Source organism: Saimiri boliviensis, chromosome 2 (genome assembly GCF_048565385.1).
Source record: "Saimiri boliviensis isolate mSaiBol1 chromosome 2, mSaiBol1.pri, whole genome shotgun sequence".
Lineage (NCBI taxonomy): Eukaryota > Metazoa > Chordata > Mammalia > Primates > Cebidae > Saimiri > Saimiri boliviensis.
Window position 1 is genome coordinate 191,961,752 of NC_133450.1, and position 27,586 is coordinate 191,989,337.

The 27,586-nt window shown below is 46.9% G+C and overlaps 1 protein-coding gene across 7 annotated transcripts in view; it reads right to left on the reverse strand.

Moving 5' to 3' along the window:
• Nucleotides 1-411: 411 nt before the first annotated feature.
• Nucleotides 412-27,586, reverse strand: part of ANKS6 (ankyrin repeat and sterile alpha motif domain containing 6) — a 90,324-nt gene continuing 63,149 nt past the window's right edge. For 3 of the 7 annotated variants that reach the window (XR_012516649.1, XR_012516647.1, XR_012516646.1), the window contains 3 exons: nucleotides 25,870-25,966; nucleotides 21,490-21,781; nucleotides 412-20,128 (listed from right to left, as the gene is read on the reverse strand). Coding sequence is in view for 3 of the 7 variants with exons in the window: in XM_039474983.2 (XP_039330917.1) it covers nucleotides 21,732-21,781; nucleotides 25,870-25,966 (147 nt within the window). In the remaining 4 variants the exon portion in view is untranslated. Of the gene's footprint in view, nucleotides 20,129-20,545; nucleotides 25,967-27,586 lie in introns of those variants that run through there. The other 4 variants (XM_039474986.2, XR_012516648.1, XM_039474985.2 and 1 more) reach the window with 4 other exon arrangements.

Genomic DNA, 27,586 nt, shown 5'->3' on the forward strand with positions numbered 1-27,586 from the left:
TTCTTTCTTTCCTGTAGTCATTTGTGTTCTCCTTGCAAGCTGTGCCAATATAGTGTACACTGACACCTACATCTGGGAATAAGTTGGAAGCTGGGTAACTTTGCCTAACATTTACTAAGGGGTTGAAGGCCCTGCCTGGCATCCTGCCCTCCAGCCCCTCTGTCTCCACTTATGATGGGGTGACTTGGCCCCAAGACACATGACATGGGATCTGCCCTGACCCTGGGGGCACCAATCTCATTCTCCATCAGCATGACTCCAGGCCAATCTCTGATCTCACAGCCCACTCCTGACACCTGGGCATCCCTCTGATTCTAAGATCTTACTCTGGCCTATTGTTACAGTTTAGGTAACTGGGACTCCGATGTGCTTCCCAAGTCTGAATTCCTGCCTCAGTCACCAGCCTAAAATGCATGTTCCTCCAGAGCTGGGGGTTCAGCCTCTTGCTTTATAATATTCATTCATTCATTCAACCAGTGTTGTGAAGGGCATACTACCAGCTGGACAGTGTCCTAGAAGCTGAAGGAAAAAAACAGACCAAAATCTCTGCCCTTGTAGAATCAACATTCTCATGGAAAGAGACAATAAATAGGAGGAAGAAGATATGTTAGTGTGTCCATTTATGAAAAGTGCTGTGGTGAACAAAAAAGCAGGAAAGAAGATTGAGACTGGCAGAGTGGGGCTGCAATCTGAAATAGGGAGGTCAGGGGAAGACACACTAAGGTGACTTCTCAGCAAAGACATAAAGACTGTAAGAAAGATAGGCAAATAAAGTTCCACGCAGAGGAAGAGCAAGGGCAGGGTCTGCAAGACAGTGTGGCATGTTCAAGAAACAGAATGCCATGTGATGGAGCAGAGGGGGAAAAGCAATTGGACCCAAGGTCAAAAGCAGGTGGGATCATGTGGGGCCTCAGCACTGGGAGGACATGAGAAACAAGAACCATGGGAGGCTCCTGGGTGGAGCAGTGACATGATCGGATGTATTTTAACCAGATCACTCAAGCTGAAGAGTGGAGAATCATTAGCAGGGGAAAGAGTGTGAGAAGGAATGCTGGTTAGGAGGCTGTATTACAATAAGCACACTTGGTGGCCAGGCCAGGGTATAAGCTGAAGAGAGGATGAGAATTGGCTAGAGTAATCATTGTGCTTTTTATTAATTGGAATAAAATGCATTGGCTAAGTCCCAGGATGTGGAAAACACTTGATTCCCAGGAACTTGTCTACCTCCTAATAGATGTAATAGAGACTTAGAAAGCAATGTGCTCAGGGTTGCACCTCCAGGAAGTGATGAAACATTCATGTTAGACCAGGTCTGTATGGCTTAAATTATTATCTTGTTTCCATAATCCTGTTTCCTTAGCAATCTTTTCTCCCAAACCCTCTGCCTACACACAGAACTCAGTCTCCAAACCCCAGCTCAGAGGTTGAGAGATGGTGCCCACTTCCTTTCTGGGGATTTTGAGGCTCCATGGTCCATCTAGCTGCCTATCAACAGGACACTCCATCCCTCTGAACAGGATCCTGACACTGGGAAGCTAACCAGGCATCTCTCTGCTGTCTACTCTCCTTCCTTGTTGGGCTGCCACCCCCTGCCACCCAGTGCTGCTCAGATCTGCCCTCCAGAGCTGCCTCCTCCCAGGAACTGGGTCCAGTTTTTAACATCCTTTTCCCAATTTGATTGTTATCCATGCCTACCTCTACTCCAACTCCTAACAGCAGCAAGGTCTTCTCTTACTTTCTTCTTTAAAACAAAGCAAACTATACACACACACATACACACACACATACACATACACACATATACATACACACACACACGTATATATACACATACATACATATATATAAGGTAGGTGCAAAAGTAATTGTGGTTTTTGCCACTGAAAGTAATGGCAAAAACTGCCATTACTTTTGTACCAAACTAATATATAGGGTTGAGACTGGCAGGGTGGAGCTGCAATTGTGTGTGTGTGTGTGTGTGTGTGTGTGTAAACCACACACACACACACACACACACACACACACACACCATCTTTGAAATATCTCCCATGTTATTTCTCATTCATGTTTATATGGAACTGTTTCTTTCAACCAAGTAGTTGGCAGCCTATTTTTTTCTTGAAGTGCATTATTTGTTTTCATTTCCTTGCTTTTTAAAAAATGGTAAGTTATGAATGATGACTCTAAAAAAGACTAACTGAATGAATCTAAGTTGAATGTCTTTTCACAAGGCATGTTTTAAAAACCATAAAATTAGGTTTCTGGTATCAAATGCGGACTGGTGACACCGCTCGAGTAATAACAATAGCTACCATTTATTAAACACCTACCTGCTCTGTGCCAGACACCTTGGTATGCATCATCTTAATCTTCACATCTGCCTGAAAAATTGGTGTTAGGATCTCAGTTTTGCAAATCAAGAGACTAAGGTCCAGCTTGATGAAATGGTATGCCTAATGATACTTGGGAGAGGCAGCGTGGGCTCCCAAACCCAGTCCTACCTGGTCCCAAGCTCCTGCATTCGTCTCTGCTCCACTTGCCTCTCCTTGAAGATGCCTTTATAGAAATGAATAGGACAGCCTTAAAGACACAAAGAACATTGCTGAAGGTCCACACCAGAAAGAAGTGAAATGAGCTGGTCAGGGTACTCCACTGAATTAAAGAGAACTGGGTCTTCTTTTGAGTTGTCAGGGAGGAGAGTGTCTGGCCTGTAGAGTCTGTGACTAAATCCTTCAAGAGTCAACAGCAAGCCTAGGGCAGGCCAAGCAGAGCCCCAAGCCTCCTCCTCTACTCATACTCCTCATATGGTCCTGTGGAAGACTGATTAAGGTTAGTGGGACAGGTCCTGAATGAACACAGAGAGGACATTTAGCTTGTAACTGGGTGGTCTCCAGAAAAACAAAGACTGGCAACAGGGATAAAAATTCCCTCTCATTTAGAGGCTTCAAGAACAATCAGATCATTAACAAAGGGCACCTAGAATGGACAAGAGGCACAGTTTTAGAACAGAGCCTTAGATGAAGAACAGACTTAAGAAACCTCTGTTTCTACCCCTCCAAACATACGAGACCCTCTCTACCCCTTAGGTACAGTGGTGAGTTTCAGAGTCAGGCAGCCCTGGCCTCAAATTCTGGCTTACTAAGTATTAGTGGTGCAACTTTGAGTAAGACACTTAACTTTCTGAGCTTCACTTTCTCATCTGTAAAATGGGGACAATAATGGTTCCTCTTTCATAGGGTTACTGTGAGGATTAGATAATGATGACAGCTAAAACGTAGTGAACATTCACATGTGCCAGACACCGTTTTAAGCACTTTACATGTCATTATCTCCTTTATTAAGATAATGCATATAAAGTTCCTAACACAGTACTAGGTACCTATTGGGCATGTAATAAATAATTACATTACTGCTAAAGATGGCAAGATCAATGCCTGCTGAGGTTCCTACTTCATTACTTGATTTATGATGTTTTCACATATTTCTATCTTAGGCTCCACCAGTCGGCCTTCCTATAGCTTTTATCCGGTTTTAACCTATTGCAGGAGTTCACAGTGCTCCCTCTCACCCATGGCAGTTCTTTCCCAGAGACGGTTCCTAGGCACCTCCTCATTCTCTACATCTAGCCAAGTCTTCTTTTTCGGGAGAAATGCCCCCAAACCTCCCTGGCCATGAGTCTAGAGTCCACTAGCAGCTCTCCTCAAAGGCATTACCCAGAACCAACCACAAAACCCTCCACCTGGGCCAAGAAGCGTGTAAAAGGGCAGGGCCGCCTCTCTGTGCTCAGACCTCTGGACTGCCATCCCCACTGTCCTTACAGTCCAGATTTCCCCACATTTTGCTAGTAGCTGCACCACCCCTTTGGTTTATAGGAAGCTTATGGTTCTCCAAGAGCCCTCGGTTTGGTTTCCATGGGGTTATTGTTGCTGATGCTTCATATGAACAGCAAGCCACATCTCTCCAACTTCACTTATCAGCCATTTAATTTGGAGGCCTATGAATAGAATGGCAACATTTCACCTTTCTTTATGTCCTGATGTTGTAGCCTGTTGAAGGCATCCTGCATGGTGAATCTGTTATCACTCATATTCACCATCTCTCTCAGTTAATGCCATTGTCATTGCACAATCAGATTTTCTTTCTCGTCCTAAAGCATTAGTCAAAATGTTAAATAGGACAATGTCAAAGACACAGCCCTGTGACTGCCCACACTGGGGGTCATCTGCTCCCTCTGGCCCTACAATTAAAACTATTGAAAATTGCTCCCAACTTCCACATTCTGCAATCCTCATTTCTCTATCTTGCACTCCCCAAAATCATGAAAAGTCTTGCTAAAACCCATGCTGAAACCTTGACACATGCTATCTCCTAATTTCCCTGACCTGTCAGATTAATAACTCCATGAATAAGGGTGATTGTAACTGGGCTGGTTCTTGGTGAACACACCCACTCCTAGGGAGCACTGCTGTCCTCTGTGTGATCACACATCATTTGTACAATCAGTTCTTCTCAAACGCTGCTGACAATAAACACCTGAATCCCCTATTGCCGAAGCCACCGTTTTAGGCTCTCAGGAAATCTGAGCCCTGCTGCATCCCCTGCCACCTAGACCGTCCTTCACTCATCTCCCAAATTTCCTTCAGATGCTCTTTCTGGATCCCAGCTACAGTGTCCTGCTGTCTTGACAGGTACTTAATCCAGGCCCAGAGACATAGGCTCACTGAAAGCATCTAGGTGCCCTCTGACAGTCTCCTTATCTTTCATTTTATGCTTGCTCCACTACCTCCTGTTTGCTGGTCATTCTCCCCAACACACCCTGTGTGTCTCTGTTACAGGTTTGGAGATGAGAAAGTTCCGCATTCTTTTCAACATCCATCCATGCTTTCTCCTAATGCACCTTATGAAGTCCCTTTTGTGGTCCATGACATTATCCCAATGCTTCAGCTTATTCTGGGATTGAGCACCTGCCGGGTCCAACAGCTTACTGCTGCCTCCATTCCAGATCCTGACTTCCAGTTTATCTCCATGGTCCTAAGTATGTTTCATAAACTTTATTGAAATGTAACGGACAGTTAATGAATTTTCCCAAAGTGAACACACCCAAGTAACCAGCATCAAGAAACCAGAGCGTTACCAGCACCCACAAGTTATGTTGCTGTTCAGTCACTAACCTTCCCAAAGGTAACCAGCATGCTGACTGCTAACACTGTAGATTGGGTTTTGCCTCTTCTTGGGCTTGATATAAATGGAATCACTGTCTGTCCTCTTCGTGCCTGGTTTCTTTCACTCAACATTGTGAAATTCACCCATATTGTTGTATATGATTGTAGATGTTTTGTTCTCATTGCCGTATGGTTGCCTTAACCTTTCAAAAATCTGACATCATCACAAAGGTCCAAATGTATGGTTTTCTCTCCACCCACCCCCAACCTGGCCGGTTGCAGCCTCACTTGTGTCTATTCCTGCCTCTATTCTTACACTTCTCCACCCTATCCTTCACTTACCCTGCCAAACTGACCTTTCCGAATCATGTCACACCCTCCACTCCAGCTCAACGCATTCGATGGCTCCCTGTTACCTGTGGGGTAAAAACTCCCATGCCTGGTATTATAAGCCATTTGCAATGGGCTCTAATGTTTCCAGCTTTAGCAACCAGCTCTCTCTCCTCGCACCTTTTATATTCTAACTACTTAAAATAGATTAGCTGGTCCATAAACATGGACCTCTTTTCTGCCTCCACACCTTTGCTCATGCTATTCCTTCAACTTGGAATGTTCTTCCCACTCTTTCTCCCGCTGACAAAATCCTTTGAAACTCAGGTCAAATGTCACCTCCTTTGTCACCTCCTCCAGTCACTCCAGCAGAAATAATTGCTACCTTTTCTCAGCATCCATAGTAAGGCTTGGTTCATGCTGAGAGATAATACTTATCACTTCTTTAAAAGTTAATTACCACATTTCACCATTCTAACACACACATTCTTACTCATCTCTGGAATCAGGATGCACTTTGCCATTGATGGCATCTTATAGTTGGAAGCTTTTTTTTTTTCTTGTTGATACATAAAATAATGGTGTTTAAGATTCAGTGAAATACAGTATTTCATTTTTATCTCAGCATATTCTAGAAAAGCTTTTCACACTGCATTGTATAGTTAGTTGTCTATAATTCTGTGTCCTTTTTATGTGTGAGACCATAGGCACACACAAAGCCAGCAATCTGTTTGTTGAATGAAAAGATGTGTACCGTTCACTAGTACCTGAACATTTACCAAGTCATGGAAGGTAGCGTGGCAGGGAAGACCTCTGAGTGAGGTTATTCATGAGGTTTCTCACAAGGCTGAAAGAGTTACTCTTTCCTCCTGAGGTGCTGAGGCCCAGCAGACAGTGGTGGAGGGCAGGAGAGACTGGCAGAAATCTGTCTTGCATGTGGCTGTCTGTCATGTCAGTGCACATTGGGGCAGGGGAGGAGAAGGTACATGGGATTAGTTTAATGCCCAATCCTTGATCAGCAAAGCAAGCTTCATTCAATTATAACATCATTCCTATTGGGTAAATAGGATTTGCTTCTCAAGGATCTGATTTATGGCCTGGTTTTCAGGAGCATGCTGTGATAGAAAGCAGTAGCATCCCGTGTGCCAATCTTATTCCATGCCTTGCTTTCTGAGTAACAACAGTGAGTCTTTTAATTTGCTTTTTCCTAATGAAATCAGTTATTTCTCCTGCCCCTACCTCCACTCTATGTTATATTAAATAATAAAGGACACAGATAGGGTGGCATCTGACTTTAGTGATATTTCAGTTACCCATTGCCCATTTCTTAATAGTTCAGCCTTTCAAATTCCATAGGTGGTTTAGGTAAAGGCCAGTATGTTTATCTTAATCCATTTGGGCTACTATAGCAAAGTACCTTAGACTGGGTAATTCACAAACAGAAATTTATTCCTCACAGTTCTGGAGGCTGAGAAGTCCAAGAGCAAGGAGCCAGCAGATTGGTTTCTGGCAAGGACCTGTTCCTCATAGCTGGAGCCTTCTGTGTCCTTACATGGTGGAAGGAGGGCAAGACTCCCTCAAGCCTCCTTCATAAGGGCATTCATTCCATTCAAGAGAGTGGAGCCCTCTTGACCCAATCACCTCCCAAAAGGCTCACCTCTTAATACCACTACGGTGAGGATTCAGTTTTAACATTCTTTTTTTTTTTTTTTTTTTTTTTTTTTTTTTGAGACATTGCCTTGCTCTGTCACCCAGGCTGGAGTGCAGTGGCACGATCTTGGCTCACTGCAACCTCTGCCTCCCAGGTTCAAGCAATTCTCCCGCCTCAGCCTCTTGAGTAGCTGGGATCACAGGCACACACCACCATACCTGGCTAATTTTAAAAAATATTTTTGGTAGAGATGGGGTTTCACCATGTTGGCCAGGCTAGTTTCAAACTCCTGACCTCAAGTGATCTGACTGCCTCAGCCTCCCAAAGTTCTAGGAGTACAGGTGTGAGCCACCGTGCCTGACCAGTTTTAACACAAATTTTAGAGAGACACAAACATTGGGACCGTAGCAGTGTCCTATCAATTTTTCACAGGCCCCTGAAATTTGGAATTACAACACAGTCAAATGCTTTGGGATGATCCACTTTATATGGCAAATGATACGCTCATACATTGTGCAAGATATTGCACTATCCTACCTGCACGAGACCCCCTGAATTCAAATGGATCTGTGGCTGTGTTTAAAGGATTGGTTGAGGAGAAAGTTTGTTCCTGTGTTCATTAGGATTGCTGAACAAGGTAACAGTTTCACAAGGTTTCCTTCAGTTTCAGGTTGGCTTTGTAAAGAATCACTATATGTACCAGGTATTGCTTTTTGTTGGATGGTTTTCCTGAGTACTTAAAGGGTATGGGGATTGCCAGACCGATGAGCATGATAAAGTTCAATTGCATGGCCATCTGGACTTCCTTTGGGGAGTTTCTTTGATTGATATCTTCATTTTGTCAGGATCCAGGAAAACGCTTAATTCTTTCATATGATGTTCATTATCTTTTAGCAAATTAGATGCCTCTGGGAATTTTCTTAAATTCCATCTTCTCCTTCAGAAAATGGATACCATCCCTTGCGATGTGCAAATAAATAAAATTTAAAAAAAATAAAAAGTTTCTTTCTGTTGAGAGTGGCAAACTCTGGCTAATAGGTCTAAGGTTAAGAAATAACTGGAGGGGTAAAAACAGATCTATTTTTTACTTCATGCCCTTCTACACTGAATTATCTTTTACCATAAGCATATATTTCTTTTATTTAAAAAAAGCTTCTTGTATCACTTTGCCATTTTGCTATTGCTTTCGTTTCTGTTTTTCTCCTTTTTAAATTTTCCTTTTGTGAAGTTTGTGTAAAGGATGATAAGTTCAGTTCATTTAAAAAAACTCCAACAAAAAAACAGCAACCAACCCACCATACTTGATTTCTACATTTACTATTGTTTTTCGTTTCAATTTTCTTTTTATCTCTGCTCTGATCTTTCCCGATATTAGATTTAATCTTATAATAAAAATAATTTTTTTAAAAGTCAGCATCTCTAAAGCTTGGGAAGGGGAGCTGTTAGGAACCCTTTAGAGAATCTGGGTGGGGGGAGGGGGTGGGCATTGTGGCCCACACCTGTAATCTCAGCACTTTGGGAGGCTGAAGTGGTTGGATCACCGGAGGTCAGGAGTTGGAGACCAACTTGACCAACATGGCAAAACTCTATCTCTACTAAAAATACAAAAATTAGGTGGGTGTGGTGGCATGCACCTCTAGTCCCAGCTACTTGGGAGGCTGAGGCAGGAGAATCGCTTGAACCCAGGAGGCAGAGGTTGCTGTGAGCCAAGATTGTACCACTGTACTCCAGCCTGGGCGACAGAGTGAGACTCCATCTAACAACAACAAAAAAGAATCACAGGGAGCTACAAATTCTCATGCAAAGGAAAAGTGCAGGCAGCTTCAGCATCATGCCCTTTCCCAGTCTGAGGCTAATATCTGTTCAGTGCAATCTAGGGTATATTACCTTTTGCATGTATCATTGCATGTAATTATCTTTAATAATTCTGTGAGGCATCTCTATGCCCACTTAGGGTCTCAAAGAGTTTGAATGATTTGTCCAACAGAGCACTGGGATACTGACAAACCTTGGATGGTAATTTTGGATTTAAGGAGCCAGCTGGTCTGTTTTGCCACACCACAGCCTGCAGGTTAAGTAAACAACTGATTTTGTATCTTTTCAAATTGACTCCCCTTTGTTGAAAGGAGGTGTTTGTTGCTTCATACCATTTCTTTGCTGGTTCTTTGGATGAGACCTGCAGCTTGCATGTTCTCTGGACATTGTTTGATGCTGAGTATGAGTCTCCAAGGTGGTCAGGTGATTTACTGGCACATTGGAGGTTCTCAAAACACAACCCAGAATAGAGTCAGAGGCTCTAGAGTTCCATCCCTCTCACTACAGCACCTCTGGCATGGGGGGCACCACCTCTGGAGGAAGGCAGGCAAGTGGAATGAGGGAGGAGACAGAGGGGAGCCAAAGGAGGAGCAGGAGACTTGCACCTGATTCCCATCATGCTGACACTTCGGGGCCCCTTGGCCTTGGTTCTTTTTAAAATGGGATGAGTGATGACTGTGAGCAATTTAAGCAACAAAAAACCATAATGAGCATTTACCATGTGCTGGACTCCATGCTTAGCACTTTACAGCTAGGAAGGGGCAAAGCTGGGGTTCTGACTGGTCTGAAAGTCTCCAGAGCCTCCAGCTCTACAAACTATACCCTCCCACCCTGACTGTGAGGCCCTAACAGGCCCCCTCCAGAAGACTGGCAGCAGATCAAAAGGAATGAGAAAAGAGATGCCCTGCCCTTCCACATACCTCTGTTCTCCCTTTGGTGAAACCTTTGTTGACAAAAGTCTACATTTCCCATGTTTATGAAAATAATATTATGATCAATGAAAAATTAATGTTCTGTATCTATTCTTAGGTGTTTGAGGTCTCCCAACCCATGATGATAACGTGAACTATTTTGAAAGAAATCTCACTCATTTTGGGTTCATTCTTCCCTAATTCACATAACCAGAGTGGTCATTTGGGCTTGCTTCAATTTTAAAAGATCTTTTCATAGGTGTGGTCTGGAAAGTATATTCAAGATGGAGAGCAAGGTGATCACCCCTCATTGTGACAATCTAATCATTTTGGTACTGGCCACTTCTGACTCGCCGCTGCCCGCTCAAACATCATGACCTTTGTGCTTCTTTGTACATACAAAATCCTCCCTTTGGAAAGCTTTCCCCACCAACTTTAAACTCCACCCACTTTTCAGGACCCAGATGAAACTCCACCTTCTCTGTGAAGCCTTCCCCAGTGTCTCTCTAAGGAGTTGGCTCCTCTGTCTTCTACATACCCTCAGTTCTTTATCTCCACCTCCTACGCGGCCCTGAGCACTTTCCACCTGCACTAGCACTGCTAAGAATCAGAGCCACCTCTCTACCACACTGTGTCTATCCTTTGTCTCCTCTTAAGCCCAGTCCAAGGCCTGGAATATAGTAGGTCCTCAGAGATCAGTTGAGACACATTGGCAATACCCAAGACTCATCTTCCACACACTCTATAATTTCTCCTATATGCCCATCAGCTCTCAGCATCCACTGGGTCCAATTTGCTCTCTCTCTCTCTGGTTCTCCATGTACTCTGTCCTTTTCAGCTTTGTCCCCAATCTTCACTTGACACTGAATGTTTTGGTAATCTACTGCTGGCATAACAAACCACCCCCAAATGTTATTGGCTTAGAATAACCACCACTTTATTTGCTTATGACTGTAATTGGGGCTGGCCTCAGCTCCAAGTTCTTCTCCTGGCCTTCAAAACGGCATGGATGTGGGGAGACACAGTTCGCAGGGGCCACCAATGTCACAGACATCTCACCATCAGTCAGGGCTATCCGAGTCTGTTTTTCTCCTACGAATGGAGCTCCTTGAGGGCTGGGGTTGTGTCTCCAGAACCAGCAGAGTTTTCAGCAGAGTTGGGGGCTTGGTGAAGAGGAAATTCTCTAAACAAAAGTCATGAAATTCCAGCTCTGGATCAGTTTTGTCCCATATGACTTTGTGCCAATCCCTGCCCCTCTCTGCACCTGCTTCCCCATCTATCATCATGAGAGGCTGAACAGATCTTTCAGCTCCTTTGAGTGTGGCTGTCATCCTGTGATTTTATAGGGCTGAGTCCAGCATCCTTGATAAGGTTCCTGAGGCCTCAAGGGCCTCCCACAACCCACTTTTCCAGCGACAGACCCCAGGCCCCAGACACATTCTACTTCTTGCTGTTCCCTGGATAAACAACTTCTCAGCCTCCATTCCTTTCTTAAGTTTTTCCCTCTGCCTGGGTTATCACATTCATCCTTTGAGAATAGAGTGTACATTGCTTTCAACCTCATTTGCAGAGCCTGGGTAAACCACCTCTTCGGTTAGAGACAGAGTCAAGGCCCTTTTCCCCTTTCGTTTTCCCCTTCATCCCTAATTTCCATTCTTCTCCCAACCTCCATCATGGTCACTCCTCCCATGTGCCGGATATACGTCACATATTTATCTATCCTTATAAAATATTCATTCCTCTAGCAGTAAGTGCCCATGGTACCTCTAACTCTCCATTTTTACAAACAATGCTGTGAACGTCCTTGTACATCTTCCCTTGGGGGCCTGCAGGAGAGTTTCTCTGAAGGATATATATTCAGGCTTGGGACTGCTGGATCACAGGTATATTCATCAGCCTCATAGAAAATAGAAACTGCTTGAGTATGTAACACAGGGAGACTTAAATGCAGGGAACTAGTTACTCAGAGGATGGAAGAGGCAGCCATCTACAACAGCAACAGCAGGAAACTGTCCCCTTCCCCAGGCTGGAGAGACAGAGGAGAGAGGTTAGCTGGTAAAGCTGGAAACCCAGCTGAGCTGTTTGGCCACAGCTGGCCCTTTGGAGATGCCAACTGAGGCCAAGGGAGGAGGAGAACACCCTGGCTTCTTCCTTCCTCTGACAGTCTGCAGAACTTCTCATATTTCTTGTGATGGGAGCGAGATGGTAGAATAGGAAGTCCCAGGCTCTGATTCAGTTCTTACCCTAAGCCAACACAGCTCAGTGCTGACAGAAAAAGTATCTTCAGTGCCTAGAACACAGTGACTTCTTCCATGAAGAAGACGAGTAGAACCCATTAGGGCCACTCAGTGGAAGTCAGATGACAAGAAGCCTGGGAAACACAGGCTGGAGGGACCAATCCCCATGACACAGCCTACAGCAGGAGGAGGGCAAAACCCATCTCGGGGCACACAGGCCTGGGGTGCTGCACCTCAGGCAGGCACATACACAACTTCCCTTAAATATGCCAGAGTGCTTTCCAGATGGCCATGCCAGCGAACATGATCCACATCTTTGCCAACATGCAGCATTATCCACCTTTGTCGTTTTTAAAATTAGTGGGTATACAGTGGATCTTACTGTAATGTGCACACCTCTCAGTTACTGCTAAAGTTGAGCATCTCTTCCTATGCTTGTCGAATATTCAAGTGTCTGTTTCTGTCAATGACCTTTTCTTGGTTTGCAAATATTTCTAGTTACTAACCCCTTATTGATCCCGTCCGATTTAGATACTGCAAACATCTTCCCCCATCTGTTCACATTGTGTTCTTCATTTAAAAATAAATCTTTAATTTTTACGTAGTCAAGTCTGTTATTATTTGCTTTAGGGCGTTGTATGTCTTGTTAAGAAGTTTAGCTCCACTTACCAGCTCTCTGACATCCCCGGGTTCCTGGATTGCAATTCTATAATCCTACACCTGTAGAAGGAAGAAGCTTGGTTCCTTCTCCAGATCTTCTACACCAGGCGTCCCCAAACTATGACCCGCGGGCCGCATGCGGCCCCCTGAGGCCATTTATCTGTCCCCCCGCCACACTTCAGGAAGGGGCACCTCTTTCACTGGTGGTCAGTGAGAGGAGCACAGTATGTGGCGGCCCTCCAACGGTCTGAGGGAAAGTGAACTGGCCCACTGTAAAAAGTTTGGGAATGCCTGTTCTATACGACCCAGCTTCAAGCTATTTTCTCAGATAGAGATGTTCTCTACCTGTGTTTCCCAGGCTGAGTATTCATCGCTAAAGAAGACTTCGCTTTCTGGGGTGTAAACTTCCCAGAGAACATACTAGACACTGTCAGCACAAACAGTATCACAGTTGAAAACAGCAAGGAAGAATATTAAGGAAAGATGCATGAAACAAAACAGGTTTCCAAACCAGGTGCCTCTCGAAATTGCAAGAAAAGGAAACAGTAAAAAGTTGAAAGTGAGGACTTCTCTGTTCTCACCTTTCTCAGGTGTCATGTCTCAAGGGAACAAACATGCCTCAAATTGATTTTCATTCCTCTAATTAAAAAAAAAATTCAGAAAGTGATACATATCATGGTTGTGGAAAGACAGAAAGAGCTTTGAACTCAGATGTCAGACAGGCACCAGTCTAATATGGAGTTAACTTGTAATCTTTCTACAAGTCATCACACCTGTTGGAGCTGAAGTTTCACCTGGCCCGGAAAATGCAACTTACCACATACACTTCTCCTTAAGAAGCTTCACTCCGAGCGTGGAAATGGAAGTGCTTTACAACTTTTCCAAAATTTTTAAGCCCCTACTAAGTGCTAGGCACTGGGGATACTTTTTCTCATTTAATCTTCATAACCACCATAGAAGGACAAATTTATTATACCCATCTTACTGTTGGGGAGACTGAGATCCAGAGGTTCAGAGAGATTAAGTAACTTCCTCAAGCTCACATAGCTAGGATTGTTATGCCCCTTCCCTTAGCTGGATTGGAAACATGGAGCTCTCTGCTTTGGGGATCTTAGCTTTTATGTTTTGTGTTTGTCAAGTTCTTTCAGATTGAAACAACCCATTTTCCTGCCCTGGAAACCAGATTAGAAACAAATTTCAGATAGCGCTTTCCAGGTCTTCCCTCCCTGCAGCTGAGGCGGTTCTCCCCGCTCTGGCAACCCCAGAGATCTCCAAACCCAGCTGCAGAGGCTCAGGGGGTCCCCCGAGACAGCTCTGAAGTGGTTCCCATAGCTCCTAGCAAGTGGAAAAGGGATAGGACGACCTTGCCTATCTCAAGGGGCAGGAGCGAGCCCTAGAGATGTAGCTTCCCATTAACACAATAGGACCCAGCCACAGCCCTCAGCAACACACAGGGAAGGACGTTGCCCAAGAGGGAGGCTTTCCCTGAGCCCTGGGGGGCTGGGAGATTGTCCAGCTCCACAGCCCCGACTCCACTTCCAGGAGATGAAGCTGCCTGGCACTCCACTGGTGGACACCCGACGGAGGTGTTGAGGGCACAGCCTGGGTGTCCGAGGACGTGTTGGGGTGACTTGGAATAAACATAGCATGAAAGGATAGGTGCCCTGGCAGCTACCCTCAGGTGTCACCTGTTAACTCAGGCTAATGATCCTGAGGCCATGACTGGGGATGGCAGGCTCAGGTGTTGCTCTCCCCTTGAGACTGGATAGAGACCATTTCCCTCTGAGCTCCATTCACGGGAAACTCCCAGGTCCCAGTCGGCAAGCACTGAAGGACCCAGGGCTGATCCCTCTCAAGTTCATGTCAGCGGGGGAACAAAGCATCAGGTGACTCCAGGAGCAATGAATTTCCTTTCCTTTCTTAGAAAATGATTATCAAGTCATAGAATGTCAAAGCTGCAAGAAACCTCAGAGATAGCGACATCAAACCTGCCTGACAGTGCACATGGGAAAAATAGGCTCAGAGAGGGCAAGCAAGGATGCTCAGCACAGCAGATGTCACCCTGAGCCTACATTCCTACCGATGCTGTCTGCTTACATCATTCCTAGCAGCCCCGTGAGAAAAGTCCTCACCCCAACGAGACCTCTGCCAAATCAGGGGCTGCGCTGAACTAGGGATATTCCCCTGGATCTTGAAAATCTTAAGGCATAGCCCTCTTATTCCTAACATTTCACCTTGAACCATTTTGTCTCATGTTGTTTACAGAAATTTTGTTTCTCCAAAGAAAACAACAAATAAATGATGGCTTCCTGTATGAAATCCCTGGGAGGTGTAGGACTGAAGAAATACTCTGCTTCTCCTCTTCTAGATCCCATGGGGAACCACAGAAATCCCAAGGCTAATGTTTCCTGGGGAGCATCACTACAATGCTGGAACAAGTATCAAAGGAAGATGCGATTGGTGGAGTGGAAAAATAGTACATTTAGAGCTGAGAGACTTAGGTGCAAGTTTGTTTTGTCACTGATCTACTGTGTGACCTTGGGCCAGCACCTTCTGGTTCTGAGTGTTTATCCCCCATCATTTGGAGGAAAGAAGGGATGCTCTCTAAATTCCCTTCCAGCTTCAGCATCCACTGGGACCCCAGGTCTCCCCAGTGCTGTCCCTGGGCACCACCTCGAGTTCTCCTCCTGAGCTTGCAAAGCCTGGGAAGAGAAGAGGTTGGGTGCTTGTCTTCCGTTTAAGCTCAGACGTATTAAGTGACTTGTCCATATTTCTCTGAAAGTGATAGCCAATGAATAAGGAGTTCCTGAGGCGCTTTGTCCAGATCTGACCATGGAAATCGGGAGAAAGACAATCTCCAGATTGCCTGGGTTGACGCTGCTGCTAGAGGATGATGTTAATTCTGCTGTTTGCAGAAATAAGTCCACTGTGAGTCGAAGCTTTTTGGTGTCTAAAACCAGATGGTATTTCCTGCCTTGATCAGCCTCAGAGCTTTGGTTCCCATGGCAACCCTGAAGTTTCACCTACTGCAACTTCCCCGTTCTCCAAGCTTCTTCCTCTTCCACCACTGTGCTGGGTCCATGGAGAATAAAGTCACTAACCAGCATGTGCACAGCATTTGACAGTTTACAATATACTCCAGCAGTTATTACCTCATTTAATCATCACCACAGCTTTGCCAGATAGCATTTGCTAAACCCCCATTCTGCAGATGGGAAAACTGAGGCCTCAGAGATGAGGTGATCTGTGCTTTCAGCCCTTGATTGTGTAGGTAGAAGTCAAACCCAGGTTTCATGATTTGGGACCTCCACTGCGCCAGGATGAATATGAAAACCCTGCCCTGCAGATAACCTACTATGCTTAGGATTCCTAAATGGTCATTTCCACAAATAAATCAGACTTAATCAAGGTACGGCAACTTCAGGCAAGTTACTTGACTTCTCTGTGCCTTACTTGGCTCATTTGTAACATGGGTAGTAATAACGGTACCTCTGGGTGGATGAGAGGATTAAGCGTTTGTAGAAACCACAAGAAGTGCTTACTAGGGTTGAAGGGAGACCTGAGAAGCAGGGTGAGTCTCAGTTCTGCCCTACTTATCTGTGTGACTCTGGGTGGGTCATCCTGCCTGCGGAGCCTGCTTTCCCCGGTGTAGGAGGGAACAGCACCACAGTGCTCACACACATACGGTGCTTGAGAAGATGAATGTGCCACCTCTCATGCTGCAGTGCGCGTACGCATCCCCCGGGGACCTTGCCGGGCCTGCATTTCTAACAAGTGTCCATGGGCAACACGTAGAGTGGCAAGGCTGTAGCTAGGCATGCCCCACACAGGTGTTACGAGTAATCAGTCATGCAAAGAGCCATGCCTCCAGCAGTAGAAAGCTCAAGAAGCTTAAAGAGTCCACTGTGGGTGAGCAGGAGCCCCTGTGAGGGGGGTTATCAGGGTGTGAGATTTCTGTCTGAAGGGCTCCTTCTGCCCAAGCTCTGCAGTCTGCACAGCCTGGAACTTCTACAAGGTTCTGGTGAAAGCTGTCCCTGATCTCGCTCTCAATAGAGGACATAAAAACATCAATGTGTTACATCTTGCACAACAAAAACGTATTTACTGGTAATGACTTGTGAACACTTTAAAATAAACTTTAAATTAAAAGCGAAGTCAGTGTGACCCAGGAATTAAGTGGGCGATGTTAAGTACATGACAGAAAGGTGATCCACGCAGACCAATCATGCGGCTCTGAAATCCAGCCTGCACTTCGTGCTTCCCCCCAATCTCCTTTGCGCCACATTCTTCCTTATGTGACTACGGTTTGTAAACTAAATTGTGTGTGTTTATTGCTACCTAATTAACAAGTATTTGCCATTCATTCTTCCAGTGAGCCTGGCTGGTGCATCCCTGGGCCTTGCCACAGGTCCAAATCCCAGCTCCTATGCCTGCTGTCAGCTGCAGGGGCACTGTGGCTGCTGATGAGCTCCTATGCTCTCCAAGGAACAGTGAGAGAATGAATGATTAAAAGTGTCTGTGCCTGATGATCACCTCCAAGTGCCAGGCACTGTGCTGGGCACTGCTCACAGCAGCCCTGTGAGCCAGGGTATTGTGACTCCAGTGGATCACAACCTCCTAGAGGGCAGGGAATATGCTCTGCTCCCTGGTGCGTCCCCCGTGCCTACAAGGGTGTGTCATCAAGGTCTGCTGCATGAACCTGCTCGCCTACCTAAGAAAGGCTGTCAGCACCCCACATGGCCACCCAGCCATATGGCACCCATGAAGCCACCCCACAGCAGCTGTAGCGACAATGGTGTGCAGCCTCCAGCTCTAGCTCTTTCTTCATCGCCAAGGTTCCCCTCCACACACAACACAAATAAACGAAACCTGTTGTTTAGTCTCTGCAGCTTGTTCACAATTTGGAGAGGACGGCTTCTGAAAGCTATAAATAGCTTGGCGATTCTCCATTTCTTTTAGGAATTCTCACAAGTGGCCTGGCACGGCAGCTCATGCCTGTAATCCCAACACTTTAGGAGGCCGAGGCAGGAGGGTCGCTTGAAGCCAGGAGTTCAAGGTTGCAGTAAGCTATGATTACACCACTGCACTCCAGCCTGGGGAACAGAATGAGACCCTGTCTCAAAAGTATGAAAAGAATTGTTGCAAGTTGGGACTGCCTTGTTGATGCTTTCCCGGTCCCAGTAGCTCACATTGGTGGGCTTAACCCTAGGGGGCTTTAGGAAGGTGGTGGGGGGAAGCTGGGGGGGCCTGGAGGCTGGGACAAGGGTCTGGGGAGGCCATGGGCATGAGGCCAGCACTTTATGAGAAAGAATCTTCCAGGGATCTGAGCTGGAGCTGTAGAAAGCCCCCTGTCACTTCCCTGGAAGTGCACTCTAAGCCTGTTGCCAAGGTCTTGGAACAGACACCTGTGGGAGCAACAGTGAAACATAGGGCTGGGCGGAAGGAGAGGCCGAGGGCTGTGGCTGAGGTGGGGGAGCAGGAGTCCATGGGAGTCCACAGGGCAGCCTCAGCCACCTTGAGGGCACCCACAGCTGAATAGGTCAGTCAAGAAGGTGTCCATGCCAACGCCTGGGTGCTTCAGGAAACACTCATCTTCAGACTCAAAGGGAGTGTTTGGGTCGTGATGAAAGAGGAGACAATTATCCTGCTAAAGAGCTGTGAACACAGGAGGCAGACAAGCTCTGAGCCACGCTGAGCCAGGAAATGAGAACCAGAGGAGAGGTGAAGGGGCGCAGAGCAGGTGAGATGAGCTGGTGCCCCAAGGACATCCTGACCTCTCCCATCTGCAGGACCAGGACAAGGCAGCCCCACCGCATTCGCTGGTTCATTCTCAAAGCATTTTCTGTGCTGGGCTCTGGGGATACCGGCTGAAGACCCTCAGTCTATCTAGACTGCTCTGACAAGGGGCACACACATCGGAGAGGGAGAGGAAACGGAAAACCCCAGAAGAGCTATACACCTGTCACACTGACCAGCACAGCAGAGATGAACAAGACTCACTGAAGGCGAAACACCAGCCAGGTCACGGGCACAGCCCCACACCCTTCTTTTTAAAAATTATAGTCATTCATATATACATATATATCATAAAACCAGTCATTTTAAGTTTATAGTTCAGTAGCATTAAGGACATTCACAAGGCTGTACACTACCACTAGCTAATTCTACAACTTTTTCATCACCCAGAAAGGAAACTCTCTATTCATTAAGCAGTCACTTTCCATTCTCTCCACCCAGCCCCTGCCAACCATAAACCTGCCTTTGCCATGAATTTGCCTACTGTGGACATGATACATAAATGGAATCATAGACTATGTGGCCTTTGGTGTCCGGTTTAACTTAGCCTAATATTTTAAAGGTTTACTCAGGTTGTGGCATGTATCAACTTTGTTCCTTGTTATGGCTGAATAATATTCCATTATGTGGATGTAAATTCTGTGTATCTAGCCATCAGACATTTGGCTTGTTTCCACCTTTTGTCTACTGTAAATAGTGCTATGAATATTCACGTACAAGCTTCTGTTTGAATATCTATTTTCAGTTCCCTGGGGCATATACGTAAGAGTGGAAGTGCTGGGTTCCATGGTTATTCCATGTTGAACTTACTGAGGAGCCACTCCCCCTTTTTACAGCTTTTCATAGAACCACTGGGCTGGAAGGGATCACAAAAGTGACCTAGGACAGTGCTGCTCAAACTTTTGGATTTCACACGCCAGTAAAACTAAAACTATCATCACCACACCCAGCCTCTCCCAAAGTAGAAGGGGCCTGCATTGGAATGAAGGCCAGCATGTAAGATGAAAATATCCAGTGTCAGACAAACTCATGGCCTCATTCTTGTTTTTCTCGTATCACCTCCACCTGGTACTGGTGCATGGGAACCAGTGACCAGGTCCAATTCCCAGCCCAAGTCTGAATCCCCTCTTTAGCTGCCCTGGCACAGGCTGGCCCAGCTTCTGTGCCTGCCTGAGGAATGCTCCCATCCATAGGCAGCTCAGATCCCTGAAATGTTCTTTCTCATGGAGTGCTGGCCCTGTGTCCATGGCCTCTCCAGACCTTTGCCCCAGCCTCCAGGGCCTCCCAGCTTTCCCCCACCACCTTCCTAAGGCCCCCTAGGGCTAAGCCCACCAATGTGAGCTACTGGGACCGGGAAAGCATCAACAAGGCAGTCCCAACTTGCAACAATTCTTTTCATACTTTTGAGACAGGGTCTCATTCTGTCCCCCAGGCTGGAGTGCAGTGGTGTAATCATAGCTTACTGCAACCTTGAACTCCTGGCTTCAAGCGATCCTCCTGCCTCGGCCTCCTAAAGTGTTGGGATTACAGGCATGAGCTGCCGTGCCAGGCCACTTGTGAGAATTCCTGAAAGAAAGAGAATTGCTAAGCTATTTATAGCTTTCAGAAGCCGTCCTCTCCAAATTGTGAACATGCTGCAAACAACAGGTTTTGTTTATTTGTGATATTGGCTGGGCTTATTCTAATTCCACGTTCCCCCCTGTGCTGACGACAGGCAGTAAGACACAAAGAAGAGTGTGTGAGACTGTCCCTGGTCAGCTGTGTGACCCTGGCAAAGTTGGTTAGCATCTGCGTGCCACAGTCGCCATATCGACAGAAGGGGCAGTTTCAGGCTGCCTCACAGGGTTCCTGTGAAGATGAGGCAAGGTGACTTTTAGAAGCTGCACCTGGTAGACCCAGGGGCTTGCTGCATAGCAGCCATCACAGGCAGGAATCTGGGCAGTGTTTTACACCCTGGATGAATGCAGTCAAAGTGGGAAGATAACTTCACGTCATTTAATATACACAGGCCAATAAGCAAGAATCTTTCAAAGAATTAAGTCCCTATATAAACATAACAGTAAAATAAGTGTCTATGGTGAGGAAACTGGAAACTCACTCCCTTGGCCAGAAACTAAAAATGGCATCCTAGACTCTTGGCAGCGGAAACAGTGGCCCTAGTGAAGGCCCTACAGGGGAAGGCCAAACCCACTCCAGCCAGCTGGGGGTGGAGACAGGGCCTCCCTGACTAGGATGGCCATGCCCTGTGTCTCAGCCCTGGGAGTGAGCTCTAGCAGGAACCTGGGAGGGCTATGCTAATGAGATGGCGCCACTCAGCTGGGCAGGATCCCGAGTTGGCAGGGGGGTTCCTGGAGGGAAGGGGGTTCTCAGGAGCAGGGAGACGTGGTCTCAGTCTTGGGAAGGAAGTGTAGTGCCAGGGAAAAGGAGCTGAGCACAGGTGACCTGGGCTTTGTCCTCGAGCTCACTACCTGTGATTCTGTGTGGATTTCCCTTCTGTCATTCCCAAGCTTCAGCAACAACTATATTTTGGGGTCTGGCTTCTCAGCTGGGGGGATGAAATTAAGGCCAGGTCTAAATCCACTCTTAGGCTGTATGTTAAGGAGGAGCAGAGCCCCCCGAGGCCAGAGGATCCACCTCACACACGGAGATTCCCTCTGCAGGCCAGTCCTGCAGAATTTGGTATCAGCTTTTTAAGGGAAAACATTAGGTCTTTTTACTTGTTGGATAGGAGCTGCTGGTTAACAAGACACAATTAATTTGCTAGGAATGGACAGGGAGAGCGACAGGATGGTGCTTCACAGCGCCTTCTGCTGACAGCACCTTCAATCTCGCTGCAGAGTCCTCTGAGGCAGGGTCCCGGGCCCTTCAGGAGGCATTTACTTGGAAGCACAGGTAGCGCAGATGTACAAAGTTGTCCAGCCTCTCACCTGGCCTGTGTGACGATGTCTTCAGGCAGCTCCTAGGTAAGCAGAAGAGGGACGGGTTCCTTGCCCTCTTTTTGCCCCGTGGATCAGCTTCTACGACTTGGCCAAACTGCCTTTCTTTCTGTCCGCTGTGCTGGGAATCCCAATGACACCAAGACCAGGGTCAGGCACATGTGGAGGGCAGATCCGTCGGCCACCCCTCATTTCCGTGCGCTCTGATGCCAGCAGAGCCACTGCAGCAGCTGCTACCTCTTGCCAGACGCAGTTTCTTCTGGCCTCACCCACCCAGCCATGGCTATGTCCAGGCAGAAGGGAGAGAGATGGGAGGTGAGAGAAAGGATTTAAAATGTGCAACCACCTGTGAGGTTTCTCACATCTGCACTTCACAGTGTGAAAAGGGCTTTCTCACTTTCACCTGATCCAAAAGGGAAACTGAAACTCAGAGGGAAGAAGAAACGTGTTCAACGTCATGCAGCACTAGCTCTGACTCTAGGCCCAGTGCTCTTTCCAGGGTAAGAGGTTGCTTCTACTCATTTCAAAAGACCAAAAATCAGAAAAACAGGCACCCAACTGACCCCTCCTTCCTGACGATCTATAACATACACGTTAATGCTGCCTTTGTGCGTGCCTCGGCTGGGGTGCCCTTTCTCTTTCCTGCCCAAACCTGCCCTTCAAGGTCTCACTCCAGCTCTCTGCTCTGAGGCCTGCCCAGGATGAGCCTGAGCCATCGCTGGTGACTTTCCCCGAGCGGCGTACCCAGCACACTTCGTCACCGCACCATCTCACTGATGCGCTTGTCTCCTCTAAGACACTGCGGGGTTCCCTTGAGGGCAGAGAAGTCCTTTTTCATCTTTGGAGGCAGAGTACAGGAGTGGAGCTGGCACAGAGCAGATGCTAAGTAAGCGTTTGGTAAACAAAAGAATTAAAAAGTAAACTTTCTCCTCACAAAACCAGCTGGCCTCCATAGAATTCTGTGGTGCTGAAGTAAAGAGGCAGGAGCCCTCCTTGGCCAGCGGGGGCGTGGACCTCTAGCACACCAGCAAGACGCCGCGTGGGTGCTGGGAAACAATGCCCTCCACCCCACAGGAGAGCCTCAGGATGGAGCACTCTCGGAACAGGGGCCCTGCCATCTAAAGCAGGCCCCATGTCCCGATGTCCCACTGCCAGGTAGGCCACCTCTGCAGAGAGCTGCTGGGGAGAAAAAGGGTGGCCACCAACGGCCCTGACCCACTCCCAGGGCTGCGAGGCCTCACGGCTGCCACTGTTCCCACCAAAGCAGGGCTTCCCCAGTGGTGTCCAAGGAATTTCAGTCTTGCAAAAGCACCGTGGAGAAGTGGTCAGAGTAATGTGGGAGACGCCGCAAGCTTCTTGGCCCTGTGAAGAGGCCTGAGGCGTGCTGGCATACTGGAGGTTAAGAGGCCTGCAGCAATCACGTAGCTTGCTTTAGCTCAGTGGCTGCCAAATTACTCCACCAGGGAACCTCACCCCACTTTCACACACGCACCCCTACTTTTCTTCATGAAAAACCTATTCACATCCTGTGGAAGGAACTAGGGTTCCAAGAAGCACACTTTTGGGAAATGCTGGTGAAGGTCACTGAGCAAGGGAGGTACTTCTCATGGGGGGAACAGCCTCCTGGAGGCAGGCTGGGGACACGCGGGGTGGGAAGGGGGTGACCAAGGACCAAACATCAGAAAAACAAGCACCCGACTGACCCTTCCTCCTTGACAATCTATAACCTACACATTACATGCTGCCTCTGCACATGCCCCTGCTAGGGTGCCCTTTCTCTTCCCTGCCTGCCAGCCACATCCAAACCTGCCCAGAAAGGGTGCCAGGGACCGTTTGTGAACCAGTACACAAAGTGCCTAGGGCAGGCGTCCCCAAACTGCAGCCCACGGGCCGCATGCGGCCCCCTGAGGCCATTTATCCGGCCCCCCACCGCACTTCAGGAAGGGGCACCTCTTTCATTGGTAGTCAGTGAGAGGAGCACAGCATGTGGCGGCCCTCCAACGGTCTGAGGGACAGTGAACTGGCCCCCTGTGTAAAAAGTTTGGGGACGACTGGCCTAGGGGAAAAAGCCCTGGTCACTTGAGTCCAGTGAAAAAGAAAAAAGAGGCATTGTCTGGAGCCTCTGTTGTCCTGTCTGCAAAATGGGAATAGCCTCGCTCTGTCCAGGGTCATCCAGTGTATTCATGGAGGTCTACATCTGTGGAAAGCTGACCCCCCGGCACAGCTCCTGTTTATCACTGGTGTTCAGTGAAACTTACCTGAGTGTAAGCTATGCCAGTATATGGTTATGAAAGAAACAGGACCATAGCAGAAAGCAAGCACAAAACCTCAAAGCACATAATGTCGGGGGCCATGAATTTCAGAGGCAAACAATTCTAGGTCTACTGTTAATCCCTGAAGCCACCAGTAAATTAAAACAAGAATCACAAGCACTTGTCGCTCAGGGAGTCTATAGGAGTTTGTGGAAAAGGCACAGGCTTGCAAGCCCACCAGGTCTGGTTCTGAGCCTGGATCTGCAGCTTCCCTCACCTGAGCATCCATTTCCTGCATGTGCAAGATGAAGTTACACAATGCCACCTCCAGGGTGGCCAGGAGGATGAAATGACAAAGGTAAAGCTGCCAGCACATAGTAGGCGATGAATGAGTGTGTCTCCTTAAAAAGGCTGGGACATGAGAAACCTTTGTAAATGTGTCTGTCAGTAACAGATAAACGAAATACTTTGTCTTCAGTCCTGTGGAAAGCTGGCTTCTGTGAGTAGAAGGCTGAGAGGATTTAGAGGAAAAATACCCGCTATCAGGGCAGGGGAAGAAAACTACGAGGCTCTGGGCAGAAGGGTAACGACTACCTCTGAAAGCCAGCATAGGGGCGTGGGCTTTCATGGCTGGGGGAGGGACAGATGAGAGACAGTACCTCCCAAGGAGACCAACACATGGCTCACACAGCTCAGGGTAGGGATTAGAGTTCTGTGAAGCCTACCATCTACTGGCTACTTCCTGCAGACCCAGCACTTCACGCACACTGGTTCTAAGCTCCAACTAAGAGGCCATAGAGCTGCATATGAACTTTGAACCTGAGTCCAGAGCACAGTCTTTCCACTCCCCGAAGCTGCTTCTCAAGGCTGTGACTGTGTTTACAGGTATTCTCTTGCCTGTCGAGAGCCTGAAGGCTCTGGATTGTGTCTGCACACTCAGGGCCTGGTATCTAACATAAATGCAACAAGCACTGGCTGAATGAGTCACTCACTGGAAAACTTCAGAAAGCCACTGGGTTTTAAAAGTCAGGCCCCCTCTCATATAATATGATATGGTAGGAAACAACACAAGCCAATTCCCTTTTGAGGAACACATTAACAGAATTTAGACGAAATTCCAAATTTGTCACTTCTTTGCCTAGAACCTTTGAGCACCAGAGACTCACAACGTGACCCATTAGTCTTCTGCTTCTACTTTCAGTGCAGAAAGCCCTGCAGTGATACGGGTGAGCACTGCGGAGTAGCAGAGCATCATCTGGTCTGACCCTCCACCTTGCAGATAAGGAAACTGAAAAAGCTAGGGAGAAGAGATCCACACAGCAGGCCTCCTCTTCTCTCCCTCTAAACAGACTGTCTTTGGAATAAAGAAAAACGCATTTGACATACACATCTCGAACGCGTGCTGCAAGCTGGATGCAGCAGGTGCAGTGGAATTGCTAGAGCAGTCACATACACAGCAGGAAGGCACCCAGCGGTTGAAAGGGGGTCAAAAAAAAGACTTCATCTGAGAGGTGACTTGGACCAGGAGGGACAAGTTACAAGTTTTAAGGGAAGATGTGGCAGGGGGGCTAACCTCCCACCATAATACATAACCCCCATCTAAGTCAAAAGTTGTTGCTGGGAAACCACTCTACGGAGACTGCACATCCCAGCCTCGTCTGCCTCCAGGTGGGGTCACATGACTACCAGCAGCCAAGAGGACCTAAGCAGGAGTGATGTGTGCCAGTTAAGAGCAAGGCAGGTAAGAAGCAGCTGTGCCTTCTCCATCGTCCCTTTCCCTTGCTGCCAGCCAGAAGCAAACTCTGACGCTCCCGGGGAGGGTAGAGCACAGGATGAAAGAAGCTGAGTCCCCGCATCACTGTGTGAAACCACCTGCCAACCAGAAGCACCCCCACTGGAATGTTACATAGGAATGTCTCTGTACGAAGTTTGTTACAGTAACAAGTACTACCAACGAATGCAGTGGACGTGAAGTGGGGCATTTCGAGCACGGGGAATAATGTGACTAAGGCACAGCAGTGTGATGGAGGTGGGGCTGGGGCTGGGGCCCTGGCCATGTGAAGGGGTCCCGGGATTCAGAGAGCTCACGCTGGCGGCTGCGGGAAGGAGGATCACGCACAGGGGCTGTTGCCAGGGGCCCTGGTGTTGCTGGCGCTGCTCTCAAAGGAAGAATGGAAGTTGTGAATGGTTTCCTGTAAAATTTGTCTCTCGCGTCCCTGTGGAGAAAATTGAAAACAGAAACAGAAAGTCCTGTTAAACCTTTTAACCATTAATTCAATTGACAGTGTCGTTAATGTTCAACTCATACTTGAAAAACCCATGGGCATCTTGGGGGAAATAAATGACTAATTGAAAGAGTACGGAGTTTAATAAAAAACATACTGAGTCAGAATCGCCCCAGCTCCCACCATTGCAGCCTGTCAGTGCTGCAGAGGCCCTGAATGTAGGACCCCAAGCCCCTGGACACAGCGAGAGGCTGGGCTCAGGACAGGACTGACTCCTCCTGAGTCCCACGGCCCAGATGTGAGGCCTCCTTCCCTGCACCTCTGTGCATCTTTCCAGTCCTCAGATTGCCAGAAAATTCAGTGGGAGCCAAGTTTCCTTCTGCTACAGGATTAAGAGTTTGAACTGCCTTTGCTCCGTTTTGCCCAAAAGCTGTCAGATTCATCTTCATAGAGATTCACTTCTCACTGTATTCCTATAACTCTCCCTGCCCCCTTATACACACATTTTCAGATGAGACAAAAGGGTGATGTGAATGTTCTGTTAAGCCCAGAAAACATCATCACTGCATACCAGGCTGAGAAGCAGCAAAACTCAGAGGTTAAGAACAGAGACTGGGTCCTAGCCAGAGCAATCAGACAGCAGAAAGAAAGGGCATCCAAATCGGTAAAGAGAAGTCAAACTGTCACTGTTTGCTGATGGTATGATCGTTGACCTAGAAAACCCTAAAGACAGCTCCAGAAAGCTGCTAGAACTGATAAAAGAATTTAGTAACATTTTCAGATATAAAATTAATGGACATAAATCAGTAGCTCTTCTATATAGCAACAGCAACCAAGCTGAGAATCGAATCAAGAACTCAACCCCTTTTACAATAGCTACTAAATAAATAAATAAATAAATAAATAAATAAAATACTTAGGCATATACCTAACCAAGGAGGTGAAGGACCTCTATAAGGAAAACTAGAAAACACTGCCGAAAGAAATCATAAATGACACAAACGAATGGAAACATATTCCCATACCCATGGATGGGTAAAATCAATACTGTGAAAGTGACCATACTGTCAAAAGCAATCTACAAATTCAATTCAATTCCCATAAATATACCACCATCATTCCTCACAAAATTAGAAAAAACAATTTTAAAATTCATATGGAACCAAAAAAGAACCTGTACAGCCAAAGCAAGACTAAGCCAAAAGAACAAATTGGAAGCATCACACTACACGATTTCAAACTATACTCTAAAGCCATAGTCACCAAAACAGTATGGTAGTGGTATAAAAATAGGCACACAGACCAATGGAATGAATAGAAAACCCGTAAATAAACCCAAATACTTACAGTCAACTGACCTTTGACAAAGCAAACAAAAACAAAAAGGACACCCTTTTCAACCAATGGTGCTGGCGTTAGTTGGCTAGCCATATACAGAAGAATGAAACTAGATTCTCATCTCTTACCTTATCCAAAAATCAACTCAAGATGGATTAAGGACATAAATCTAAGACCTGAAACTATAAAACTTCTAGAAGATGAGATTGGAAAAACCCTTCTACTCATTGGCTTAGGCAAGGATTTCATGAACAAGAACCCAAAAGCAAATGC